The sequence below is a fragment of the Hibiscus syriacus genome, unplaced genomic scaffold, assembly GCF_006381635.1.
Source record: "Hibiscus syriacus cultivar Baekdansim isolate YM2019G1 unplaced genomic scaffold, ASM638163v2 tig00113156_pilon, whole genome shotgun sequence".
Lineage (NCBI taxonomy): Eukaryota > Viridiplantae > Streptophyta > Magnoliopsida > Malvales > Malvaceae > Hibiscus > Hibiscus syriacus.
The window spans coordinates 278,297-291,257 of NW_024063446.1; the positions used below are offsets into that span (position 1 = coordinate 278,297).

The 12,961-nt window shown below is 37.9% G+C and overlaps 4 protein-coding genes and 1 pseudogene across 5 annotated transcripts; 2 read left to right on the forward strand and 3 right to left on the reverse strand.

Moving 5' to 3' along the window:
* Window positions 1–375: 375 nt before the first annotated feature.
* On the forward strand, window positions 376–2,043 carry LOC120186032 (pectinesterase 2-like). Its single transcript, XM_039190093.1, has 2 exons — window positions 376–1,243; window positions 1,350–2,043. Exons 1-2 carry the CDS (start codon window positions 376–378, stop codon window positions 2,030–2,032), a joined length of 1,551 nt encoding a protein of 516 aa, XP_039046024.1. The 3' UTR covers window positions 2,033–2,043.
* A 398-nt stretch (window positions 2,044–2,441) lies between these two features.
* LOC120186034 (crooked neck-like protein 1) lies at window positions 2,442–3,414 on the reverse strand. The gene is made up of 3 exons (XM_039190095.1): window positions 3,246–3,414; window positions 2,953–3,151; window positions 2,442–2,597 (listed from the first exon to the last, which is right to left on the reverse strand). Exons 2-3 carry the CDS (start codon window positions 3,084–3,086, stop codon window positions 2,465–2,467), a joined length of 267 nt encoding a protein of 88 aa, XP_039046026.1. The 5' UTR covers window positions 3,087–3,151; window positions 3,246–3,414; the 3' UTR covers window positions 2,442–2,464.
* Window positions 3,415–5,750: 2,336 nt separating this feature from the next.
* Window positions 5,751–6,650, forward strand: LOC120186035 (annotated as a pseudogene).
* A 303-nt stretch (window positions 6,651–6,953) lies between these two features.
* Window positions 6,954–12,927, reverse strand: LOC120186033 (ubiquitin-conjugating enzyme E2-17 kDa). The gene is made up of 6 exons (XM_039190094.1): window positions 12,913–12,927; window positions 9,505–9,627; window positions 9,313–9,392; window positions 8,724–8,851; window positions 7,559–7,663; window positions 6,954–7,300 (listed from the first exon to the last, which is right to left on the reverse strand). The coding sequence occupies exons 3-6, from the start codon at window positions 9,380–9,382 to the stop codon at window positions 7,157–7,159; spliced, it is 447 nt and encodes a 148-aa protein (XP_039046025.1). The 5' UTR covers window positions 9,383–9,392; window positions 9,505–9,627; window positions 12,913–12,927; the 3' UTR covers window positions 6,954–7,156.
* On the reverse strand, window positions 10,297–12,904 carry LOC120186031 (BTB/POZ domain-containing protein POB1-like). Of its 2 annotated transcripts, none has more exons than XM_039190091.1 (6): window positions 12,617–12,904; window positions 12,373–12,519; window positions 11,985–12,106; window positions 11,834–11,897; window positions 11,328–11,607; window positions 10,297–11,161 (listed from the first exon to the last, which is right to left on the reverse strand). In XM_039190091.1, exons 1-6 carry the CDS (start codon window positions 12,837–12,839, stop codon window positions 10,348–10,350), a joined length of 1,650 nt encoding a protein of 549 aa, XP_039046022.1. In that variant the 5' UTR covers window positions 12,840–12,904; the 3' UTR covers window positions 10,297–10,347. The 2 variants fall into 2 exon arrangements, with proteins under 2 accessions (XP_039046022.1, XP_039046023.1); XM_039190092.1 differs by having other exon boundaries at window positions 10,298–11,170; window positions 11,337–11,607; window positions 11,985–12,088.
* Window positions 12,928–12,961: the final 34 nt, after the last annotated feature.

Below are 12,961 nucleotides of genomic sequence, written 5' to 3' on the forward strand. Positions count from 1 at the left end.
ATTCGAGCTTGATAAATGAGTCGAGTTTGATATAGTCAAATTTGATGGTGTAAAGATATGATAAGGTGACATGAATATAAATATAATCTTATTCATATTTGATGATACGAAAATAAGATAAGGTGACATGATTATGTGATATGATCTATTCATATTTTGTGATACAAAAATAAGATAAAGTGACGTGAATATAAGATATGATCAAGTGACTCGGATTGGTGTAAAAGTTACTATCTGTTAAATATATGCATATATATTGACATTTAATGAAGATAAAAAGCTTATCAAATCAATATAATAGACCTTTAAATATTAGTTGTAGTGTATTGTTGTTCTACAAGAAGTAGAAATAGAGAGTTGTAAATAACATCATTCATGGCATTAACACATTCTCAAATCTTCATAGCACTCTTGATTGTTTCTTGTTTTGTTTCAACTGTTGTGTTAGGGTATAGGACCAACGATGTCAAGTGGTGGTGCGGCAAAACTCCCAACCCAGTGCCGTGCGAGTATTATTTGAGCAAAAATATGATGATCAAAGATGAGGTTCATTTCCTCAAAATCTCCATGCAACTGGCCTTAGACCATGCCATTCATGCCCAAAGCAACATTCATTCATTGGGTCCCAAGTGCCGAAATGAGCTCGAAAAGGCTGCATGGTCCGATTGTTTAAAGCTCTATGAGCTAACCATACTTGGTCTCAACAAAGCTGTAGACTTCAGCCCCAATGTGCAGAGACACGACCGTCAAACATGGCTTAGTGCGGCTTTAACCAACCTCGAAACGTGCCGGGATGGGTTTATCGAACTAGGTGTCTCCGATTACCTTCCTCCCATGATGTCAAATAACGTGTCCGAGCTAATCAGTAACACCATGGCTCTCAACAAGGCACCTTACAAGGAACCGACGTACAAAGATGGGTTCCCCACGTGGGTGAAACACGGTGACTCAAAGCTGTTGCAGTCTTCATCGTCGCTGGCTTCTCAAGCTGATATCGTAGTAGCGCAGGACGGTTCGGGGATTTATAAGACGATAAATGAGGCGATATCGGCCGCTTCTAGCCAGTCCGGGAGTGGAAGGTACGTGATATACGTGAAGGCTGGTACGTACAGTGAGAACGTTGAGATAGGAAGTGATCTGAAAAATATTATGATGGTGGGCGATGGTATGGGGAAAACTATTATCACAGGGAACAAAAGCGTTGGAGTTGAAAAAATCAGTACGTTCAATACAGCCACTGTTGGTGAGTAAAATTCTGCATGATTTACTTATCGCTATATAATTTTTTCTCATACCTTGCTAAGTATTAATAGAGCAATTACATTGATGAGATTTGATCTGCATTTCAGGTGTTGACGGAGAATCGTTCATCGGTCGTGACATTACGTTCAGAAACACCGCCGGTCCTAATAACGGACAGGCAGTGGCTCTCCGTTCAGGATCCGATCACTCGGTGTTCTACAGATGCAGCTTTGAAGGGTACCAAGACACTCTTTACGTTTTTTCCCATAAACAATTTTACAGAGAATGTGACGTCTACGGAACAGTGGATTTCATATTTGGCAAAGCAGCTGTTGTGCTACAAAACTGCAACATATATGCTCGGAATCCACCGAGTAAAATCAACACCGTGACCGCCCAAGGCCGGTCCAACGTCAACGACACCTCTGGAATTACTATACAGAACTCAACAATTACTGCAGCCTCGGATTTAAAACCTGTGCAAGGCTCTGTCAAAACGTTCCTAGGGAGGCCATGGAAACAATTTTCCACGACTGTTATCATCAAAACCTTCCTGGATACCCTAATTGACCCCGCCGGTTGGATGGAATGGAATCAATCCCTCGACACGCTGTATTATGCCGAGTACATGAACACCGGCCCCGGTTCCTTCACCTCCAATAGAGTCAAATGGAAAGGTTATCACGTTCTTACCAACGCAACCGAGGCATCAGCGTTTACGGTCGGCAATTTTATCGACGGGAATTCTTGGCTGCCTACCACCGGTGTGCCTTTCACTTTGGGGCTTTAATTTGTATTATGAAACTGCCGCCGGTAACATAAATAAGCGGTAACTGTCCAATATGTTATACTAAAATGCTTCATTTATATACTTTGTAATAGTTCTCTCATCGTTATTATTATGAACAAAGAGATGAGACATTAAATATTTTAAATAAATTATAGAACTTAAAGCCTACTCTCTTCCAATGTATTATTTTTGGCACTCTTTAAGACCCTATAAATTACTCTAAGATTGTTTTCTTTATTATTATTATTATTGAGATCATTCAATGGATTATGGATGCTATGCTAATTCATTTCATTTGACAAAGTTCTCGTCTCCAGCCCTCCAAAGCTTGTTTTCCAAACCCCAAAAACAGCACAACAAAATCCAGACATTAAGCAGTTACACTGGCATTCTCGTATTTACATTTGGAATTACAACAACAAAAAAACAAAGTTACAGAACACATATCATCCTACTCGTCATCGGAAGAAGGCTTCTGTTTTTCCATTTATAAGCGGCTTCTAAAATCTTGAGGTTCGTCGCCTGGTTTTCTTCGGGGAATACGTAATCGATACATTCTTCGTACCTGTAAAAGCCAAATGATTCAACACTTAGGGGTTGTTTGTTTACTTCAGAATGATTAAGCGCTGAATGATTTAAATGCTGAATGATTCAGAGACTTTGTATGAATTAGCTCTGAGTGTGACATGTTGTTTGATAATAACTCTGAATAATTCAGAATATACTTCTGTGTTGAATCATTCAACACTGTTTTGTTGAATCAGTCAGCATTAAATCATTCAGATATGAGAAACAAACAGTCTGAATGCCGAACGATTCAACATTCAGAGCCAAACAAACATCTCTTAGTGTTCCAGCAGAATACAGACATGCCAATACTAGTGGAAGCAAAGTAAATGGTGCGACTGCGAGTTACGTACCCAGAGACGCCACCTTCTTCACTCGTTATTCGCTTCCTCTTTTTGAGTTCCTTGGGAAACTTAGACTGGACCACGCTTACGTCGCCAAGCTCCCCAAAACTGCTTTCCGTGTTAAGCCACTCTTCCAGGAGCATAGCACGATCTTCTTTCAATTCCGGTGCCGATGTTCTATAGTAGTTGATTGCTCTTTCAAAGACTCCTAGTGAAAAATATAATAAAACAGAAGGTAAGAATTTATTTTACTACTAATAAATCATCAAAGTAGATGTGATTGGATTGGTCCGGACTCTCACCACTCGCACGCTGAGCGCATCCCTTCTTTGCTTCATAATCATATTCCGGAACCCTGTCTTCTGGCACATCCAAATCCTCATCATTCTCCTTCGCGTAGGCTTCAAACTTGGCATAACTAATCCACACCTTCAAACTTCGCGTAGATTTCGAGTCTTCATTTTTCTTAAAATATTCGTATTCGACATTCAAAAAAATTTGTCAATGATCAGAAAACCACACGTGGACGACTGGATTTTATGTTATTTACGATTATCTTAAGCTTGAAATGATTAAAAAAAATGGAGGAAACACATGGGGAATTTGGCCCTTAAGAACCTTGACAAGGCATTAAGATAAGAAGAAGAATAAAGTATAGGTGCTTAGGCTTCTATCTTTAGCCATGCATGAATGTGATTTGTTTATCCTTAATGTCAACGCTAAGATTAATTCTCCATTGATATTCCTTTGCCTTTTAATCTCTAAAACCACTTGCATATCTTGCAAATTGGACAAAAGGGCCAGCCTTTGATACTGGATTTTGTGCCTTTTTTTCTCTCCCCATTGCACAGTACAATCCAGCAAAAACCCAAAATCGAGAGGCGTCCACTACGCTCATTAAAAGCCCAAAAGGCTCTAAAATGGTGTTGGATGACGTGTTGGCGAAACTGGGAAGTTCTTAGAAATGGCGGGGAACTAAAGCAGCATTTGGCGCCAAAGGAACTTCATTTTTTTAATATTTGATAGGATTGATTATTCGTTATATTTGGGAAAACGAAAAGGAAGTGAAATCGTTCCGGCAATGGCTTCTTCACCGCCTTCAAAGCGAAGACGGAAAGGGCAAACCGTGGTTGGAGAATCACCGTCAAAATCAACGTCGACCCAAGAAAAATCATCCACTGTGGTAGTCTTTGCACATGGCGCTGGTGCTTCTTCCTCTTCTGATTGGATGATCAGGTCCTTTTTTCTCCCTTTATAAGGTTAATCGTGGGGTTTTGTTAAATGGTTAAGTGAGTTGAACCTTGGCAGGTGGAAAGAGTTGTTGAAGAAGGCGTTGAATGCTGTTGAAGTAGTGACATTTGATTACCCTTGCAAGTTCACTTCTCAGCTTAATCGTTTTCTTTTCAAATCATTTTGAATGTAAGGGATTGTTGTGGTATTTGCAGATATGTCTGGGGGAAGAAGAAAGGCTCCACCCAAGGCAGAAAAATTGGTAGATTTCCACTCAGGTGTTGTTAAAGATGCAGTTTCCAAATATACTGGGCATCCTCTGATTTTGGCTGGCAAATCAATGGGTTCAAGGTACAATACAATTGTGCTGCCATTTGTGTTCTGCTAATGTCTGCGCTTAGGGAACTATTTAAGGTTGGCTAATCTATTATTTTATAGAAAACAACATTGCCAATGCATTCTGTCATTCAAGTCAAAATTTTCTAACTTGAATGTCTGTTCTAATTATGATTTTGCTCTTAATGGAAGGATTTGGGTTCTTTGGAGGAAAGGAATAGACTTATCTATCATTCAAGTCTCTGACCAGAGTATCACTGTTAAAGGTTCTTTTTCTTGGAACTCCTTTGTTTATAACGACTATTTATGGCAGCAATGAGGGCTCAGTCCGAAGACAACTTTGGCAGAAGTTACAAGAAGTGGATAGAATTATCAATCAATCTCTCTGGGTCCTAGGAGGGGACTTTAATGTTATTTTGCACTCTAATGAAAGCTCGGATCATGAGTTCTTAGGTCATTATCTTTCTTCTGATATGAAAGATTTCCAATACATCACTCAAGAGCTTGAACTCCAAGATCATCTTTATTTTGGGCCTTCTTTTACTTGGAGTAACAAGCAGCAGTAATTTTATCTCGCAAGGAAACTTGATAGGGCTAATTCTTTTACTTGGATTAACTCATTTTGGGCTAATTCTTTTCAACATTCTTTTGTCGAACTCCTTGCTCCAGGAATTTCGACCATTGTATGGCTATTCTTTGGCTCTACGAAGAGCTTTCAGTTAATAAGCCTAAGCCATTCAAATTCTTCAATTTTTGGACCCTTCATCCTAGCTTCATGATAGAGGTTAGGCAATCATGGCATGATTCTGCTCAAGGCAACCGTACGAAGGTTCTCCTTATTAAATTAAAGAGACTTAAAGTCTGCCTAAAGAACTTAAATATTATTAATTACAGTAATCTATCGGCTCGGGTAAAACAAAAGAGAAGTGAGTTGGATCTTCAACAACTTCTTACCTTAAAAGGAAAAAATGTTTTCAGTAAAATAAATGGATCTTTAATTATTGGGAATTAATTAGAGAGAGAAAGGGAACAAACACATGGGCGAATCCGAACATAAGCAGATGGCGCCAACCAATATGACAGGCTATATAATTAATAATAATTATATTCTTCCGGTAATCATAGAGTATTTTGAAACGAACACAGAAGTATTGTATTTTAAAACTATTTTTGTTTTAATATAAATTTTGAATTTCATATATAATATCAGGTTCAACCCTTTCTCGCCAATCGTTTCAAAAGATCAATTCAGCCTCTCTTTCTCTCTCTGCTAGGCTGGCGAGCCGTTGCTCTTTGAAACATTCGACATTCGAGGGACAGACACCTGAGAGAGAGAGATAGAGATAGAGAGCATTTTGTTCGATCTTATCTGGAAAGGAAGAATGGCGGTTTCCAAGGAGTCTTTTGTGGCTGGTTTTGCAGCTCTTGTTTTTGGCTTTTTGCTATAGCAGCCTTGCCGTTGACGCACAGTCCTCTGCTCCCGCTCCTGCTCCTGCTCCCACAAGCGACGGTTAGTTCTCTGGTTCTTTCTTTCTTTCTTTCTTTCTTTCTTTCTTTCTTTCTTTCTTTCTCTCTCTCTCTCTATTGCTCTTTAGATCTGACTTTCCATATCAAATGCCATTCGATTGAATGATTTCTTTTTCTGTTCTTTTGAAATGCTTGAATGGGGGCGACAGGGACGTCGATCGATCTAGGGATTGCTTACGCGTTTATGCTGGTTGCGCTGGTTCTAACCTACCTCATTCACGCTGCTGATTTCTGCTTTAGCTTTTGAGGGCTTGCGTTTCAATTCAAGATTCTTTGTGGTTTTCGTAGATTTGGTGGTGGTGTGAAACCATGATTCTTTCAGATTTGGGTCTAAGCTGCAACTTTAAGAGAATGATGCGACTTTAGACGAATTAATTGTTGGATATTGATAATGTCATTTGATGTTTGGTTTCGTTATCACCCATATTTTCTTTTCTTTTTCTTTGTCATGTCTTCCATTTTTGTCTCAACTTGTCTAGCATTCTCTCCATGTTTGTTATTCGAAAGCTGTAATATTGCTGTTTTAGCAAGGCAGGCCATGTGGAAGCAAAGGTGCAACTTGTTCACTCTACATACAGAAGGAAAAGCATATTGCAAATAAAAATTAAACTCATCATTTTCAAAAGGTATATAATTCTTTGCACCATACAATAAACACGAAACCTTTCTTCCTCCGTCCCAATTGAATCTGGCAATTTCAGAATTTCAAATCTCGTACTAAAATTTCACTAAGCCGCCAAATCAGTCTAACATATCAATCATCTTTTCGCGAACAAACTCGATAAACTCAATGGACTTCAACCAATGATATCTTAAACTTTGCGGAGAGCTGAAGCCGGAGTTATAGCATCTGAACCTGATCAGCTTTTTCCACAAGGAAAATAAACGGGGGGAAGGGACCGAAAACAAGGAGTATGTAGGAGAGTGGGGGCTTTAAAGTTTGAAATATAATTTCCATACAAACAAATAAAGCAGCAAATGTGTTTTAAAGAGGGCTTGGTTCAGCACACAAAGTGCAGAGACAGACCACACATACTGATTCATTGATTTATACATATTAATTTAAAGATCAAAGCCACATGGAATAAGAAAAACCCTCCTCTTACATACATATTAAACACTAACCCATAGCATACTTCTGGGTCCAGCTCCGAGCAGTTGTCTCATACTTGCTCCTGTCAGTCTTGTACATGTGGGCGATCTCGGGCACCAAGGGATCATCGGGATTTGGATCCGTCAAGAGTGAGCAGATTGAGAGCAAGACCTAGAATAAAAAATACAAAAAAGAAACAGCCCCACACTTAAATACCAGTGAACCAAGACAAGAAAAACTTGCATGATATAAAATATATATTTTAACTCGGGGTGACCTTAAACAAAATAGCACTTACCCACGATTGCAAAGCAAACTACTTGGCCAGTAGATGAGATGCTAAATTTTAAAGGCTTATTGTTGATAGATGGCATAACGAAGAAATCTATTATTAAAATCAAAAGATGTATATAAGCATGTTGAACAAACCTTGGATATGGTTAGGGCAGGGCTCCACTGCTCCTTCAAAATATCCAGGCAAATGCTACCGTTGCTGTTAATATTAGGGTGAAAGACCTTTGTCCTGAACGCAACCTGAATTGAAGGGAAAAGAATTTTAAAAAGATGCTACGAGGAGAAATAGAAAAGGATAACTGAACAAAACTAAACAAGAAATTTGCTGGTAAAGAATCGGCTACAAAACGGGTAAGTTATAAAGCCATTAAAGTGGGGGGAGGGGGGAATCATGAAACAACTTCATGTAATTACCAGTAGCAGAACTAGTTGAGGATTGATAAGCCATTGTTAATTGGTTACAATTATATTTCTTTCTAAAAGTAAATTTAATGCTATTCTATCTCAATTCTTAAATATACGAACATCATTATTATCGCATAAAAAGTAAAATATATTCCAATGGTGTCCATGCACAATAATTTGTGCTTAACCAAAAGGTATATGTATGAGGAGCCATAATGAAATATCAATATGCATGTAATAGAGAAGGCTTACCTGAGGCTGTTTGCAAAAGTAAAAATAACAATAGATCATGTAAATTTGGCACTGAAAACCACCTAATAATAGCCTTTCACATATAAACTAAACCATTAGACACATAGCATGCATATGCATCCACCAACAAAATAAGCTAAAAAAAAGCTAGAAGGAATTAGCATTTACAGAATAATCTATCAAGTAGAATTAGCATTTACTCATTTCAGTGCCAAGCAATGTTTGCACAAGCCACTAACCCTGTAAAGACAATCATGGTCACAGATATTTACAGTAAGGAATTGGCTAAATAACATGGAGGCTAATCTATATCCCTCTAAACGTAGAAATGTAAATGGGAGCAAGTAGGAACATTGACCACATTAAAATAACAGATGTATGGATTTCAGAGGAGAATTTTGCCTGCAGCACTTGTATATATGGTTATTAAAAAAAACATTTTATTGGAAAAATTGAACATGCAGTATACAAAGTGCTATGCCAATTTTTCCCAAGATATTTAAAATGGCCTATTTGATGTTTCTAAAAAGAAAAGGGGCAGTCAGTTACATTTATATGAATAGTCAAGAAAAGTAGACATTCGCAATATGCATTAAACCAGGAAATAACGAAAACTAGAAGGTTAAGGAATTAGATTAAGTGCCTTGGGTGGTTTAAATGGATAGTCCGGAGGGAAATGAATGGTGACTAGGAACACTCCACCGGCATATGGACTGTCAGGAGGACCCATAATAGTTGCTTGCCAATGAAACATGTCTTCAGCAACAGGGCCTTATTTCAATAATAAAAAGAAGTGAAACATCGGTTAGACAGGGCAACCAAATTCGCAAGTAACATTTAATTGAAATGATGACGCATCAGAAAAAAATCTTCTGCAAAACATGATCAATTCCTCACGAATTCACCCCCAATAACAAAACAAAAATGGATATGAATATCAATCAATAAGACAGGCAAAAAAATCTTCAACAATCTAGAGTCAACTAGAATCCAATGATGTGAACCTAAAACCATAGAAAATAAATATATTGCAGTTTGACTCAATGAAACCATCATGGTCAAAAACATACCCCTAATGACAAGTATATATCCATGATATACAGAAATAATTTTCTAATGCCATGAATAAAAAGAAAAGAAAAGATAAAATAAAAAGGATGATATAAGCAAACCAACAAGAGATACGAAACCGAGGCTAGAAAGAGAGGGGGAGAAAAAGGAAGAAATTGAACCTGCGCTGCAAGAGGTAGGAGGATCTTTTTGCAGATCCTTGAGCTCCTTCAAGATCCGCTTTGAAGCCATCACCTATACCCTAAAACAAACAAACAAAAAATATCAAATCAAAGCTGAATCGAATTCCTCAACGAAGTTAACTCGAAAAGCGAATAAAAATCTAAAATAAAGAGCAAGGATTAGAAAATTACAGAGCTAATTGGAGAAAATTGAGAGAAAACGTAGCTGAGAGATCCTCCTGTCCTGGACTAATGTCTTTGTTTGGTGGTAATCGCTGAAAATAGCTGAAACAAAGTAAAGAGAAAAAAAAAAAGCTTTAAAAGGTTAAACTATGCTTTTCATCACTTAATGTTTTCCATTTTCCCTCTTTGACTACTTAACTTCATATATTGACAATTTAATCACTAAACTTTCAAATTTAGTGATAGATAATGTGATGTGATTTACATCATAAGATGACTTTTCTACTTGTAATAAAACTGTAATTAGATTTCACATCAAATTCTATCAAAATGTTTATTTTTAGTCTTTATATTCTTTAAGTTTTAAAACATATACATACACAAGAACTAATAACAAAATGTGATTTGCACAAACCAAGTGACATTGGTAATAAGGAAGTAAGGAATTGTTGTTTTTCCTTGAAGTCTCGATCAGTGGTAAATGAATTGTTGTTATTCCTTGAAATCTCAAGTTCGAGCATCAGAAATACCATAAGAATAAATACTCAATATCAAATGATTGAGAGTTATCTTTGAACATATATAATATAAGCCCATTGAATTTACATGCATTTAGTGCTATCTTTGAACTTAAACATGAAAGATGCTATAAGGCTTCCATGAAAGCTTCTGCTTCCAACTCAAAATGTCATTTTTTAATTGTAATTTGGAACCTTGCAAGTTGTTAACCATCCCACATTTGAATCCAAGGGCTAAATTCCAAATTTATATTATAAATTCCAAATTTATATTATAAATTCCAAATAAAGTAACAGTGACCATGCAATACTTCCTTAAACCTAGCTCACAATCTCATTTTCTAAGTGTTAGTTTGGCCCTGATATGGAGAACGCCATTAATAAAGTAATTGCTCTCGTCGGACATGAATAGTGTCCATGGTATACCAAACAGGTTACGATAGCCAACGGCCTTTCTGCCCATGAATTTGTAATTACCTTTGTGCTTAATTACATAATCCTCTGTTGGTTTTGACCTTGCTGTAAACTCGTAGTTGACGGCGAAAGTAACGGATCCCCTTTCTTGCATTCCCAAAAATAGTCCAAAGGAGTGGAACGAGCTTTGCTGGTCCATATTGCACTGTGCGGAAAAGAAAAACCCTTGTCCGCCAAGATGAAACGCTTGTGAATAAACCTTACCAGCCGGAAACAGATGCGCACACTCCTCGCGCTTCAGGTCCAGGTATACAATGCACTGCTGCCATGGCTGTTCAAACTCTACAATCTTGACCGGGCGGTGCTTGTAAGCCCGCTCCACATAGTAACTAAAACTGACATTGGCGGCCTCTGATGTGATAGCACGCTGTCGGAAAGATGCCTCAGCCTTGAAAAACAGAGCTTCAAGCACAACCTTGGATACAGTTTCTACATCAAAGTCGTTGCAGGTTAAAACTTTTTTCAGCTTTCTGCAAGTCATATACGGAAAACGGATTAGACAGACAAGACGCGTAGTGAGAACTTCACGTCGTTCTTCCAGTTCTGGATAATGAGTCCGAGCCCACTTCAGCAAAAAGTCATAAACAGCATCCTCTGAAGCTACCTGGAGATCATCACTGGAAAAAACTGCCTCTATACCAGCAAGAGGCAACTTGAGTACCTCATCCTGGAACCTGAGGAAAAAAGAGCAAATTAGTTGATACAATAACTAGAAGTTTTGAAGGAAAAAACTAAACACTGCATATGCATTCATGTATAGTGTGGAAAAAACCCGACATTTGTTGACACAGATAACAAGCTACTCAATCATCTAATATAGTAGATAATGACAGCACTCACTTGGCCAGGTCCTTGTAGCTTGCGGCAAGAAATTGCTTTGCTACATCTGTCAGTGGCTGGACGGTATCTGCCATTAAAATGGTAGAAGGAAGATCCAAATACAGTAAGGCCGATTCACAGGTCATTGGTAGGTTTCGTAACAATCGACCACAATATCTCATGCATGATGCAACCTTGAATTTGTCAGCAGCCATCAACACATCTAGCACGGCAGTAGGTGTGGTAGTTGACAGTGAGTTGCAATACATAAACTTAAGAAGATCCAGGAAAGCTGCTTCTTCTGCTCAGAGGGGGGAGAGGTACAAGGTCATAGTTATGGTTTACTGTGTCAATAAGTACGGTACTAACTCAATAAAGAATATAATGACATTTAGATCACCAGCAAATTCTTAAATATTAACAGTTCTTGCATGAAAACTGTTGAAGTTCATTGGGTTCATAGCAAGAGGACAAACAAGAAGAAAGGTACGATAATAGGAAAAATACTTAATACTCTTAACATTTACCAGAGGCATGTATCCGGAGTGCTAGATGTTGCTGCTCTGACTCCCTCGTTCCATTTGAAAACAACTGTAAGCATAAATCAGTATGTCAACCATGAGTACGACAATCAGTAACAAGGAAAAAACCAACCAACCGGCAACCAGGATCCCTTACCTTGTAAAAGAAGGGGCTTTTTGCTGCTAAAATTGGAGAACTAACATGCACTATATTGACTCTTAGAACTGTCGAACAATCAATATTCCAAGATGAATCATTGCTATTAACCATATCATTCCCTACAAAAGACCATATCTGTGTCAAGTTTCATTCCTTGCAATACAAAAATAACTTTCTTGAATAACAGAATCCAAGATTTTACTCTACCCATTTTCTTATTTCCAGTCAAATTCGACTTCAAATCATACTCTTTTGTTTTGTTCTTTTAGCAACTTATGAAGATACGGAGCATAAACAACAAAGGACGGCATTTCAAGGAAGAAACCCACAATACATCAAGATTAATTGAAAAAACGCACTTTATTTGATGAAATTTACTAGTTACCAATTAGATTGCAATTCAATCCAACACCAGAAGGAGACTTTTCAGTCATTGCCTTGGCATCTTCATCTTGATTTTCAAACGTCTCGCCATCCTCAGTGTCCGGGAAGTTACAATTCAATATTTGCTCCTCACGTTGCACGGAAACATCTGCAAGACCGGAACACACCAAAAAAAAATCGTCAAAGCCTAAAACAAACACAGGTACTGTGATACACTAATAATGTTGACGGTAGAAAGAACAAACCAATTTCTTTCCTGAAATCCTCTCTCCGCCTCTTTCTATTACGTGCCCAATCCGCGATGGACGAGCAACTGTCACCGTCAGATTTTGCCTCCGGAAAATCCCGAACGACCTCAATCCTCAAGACCCGATCGGAAAAATTACTGTCGTTAAAAGCAAAGCCGAAGTCCAGTTCAGGGTCACCAGAACCGGAAGGTTCGCCGCGAAAGAAGTCCGAGAACCTCATCGTTTGCTGATAAAATAAGTATCAGCGTTTAACACTCTCAAATGACCAAACCTATAAACCCTAAATTACTAACAGAGAATAAAATATGATATTATATATGTATAATATATATACATATAACA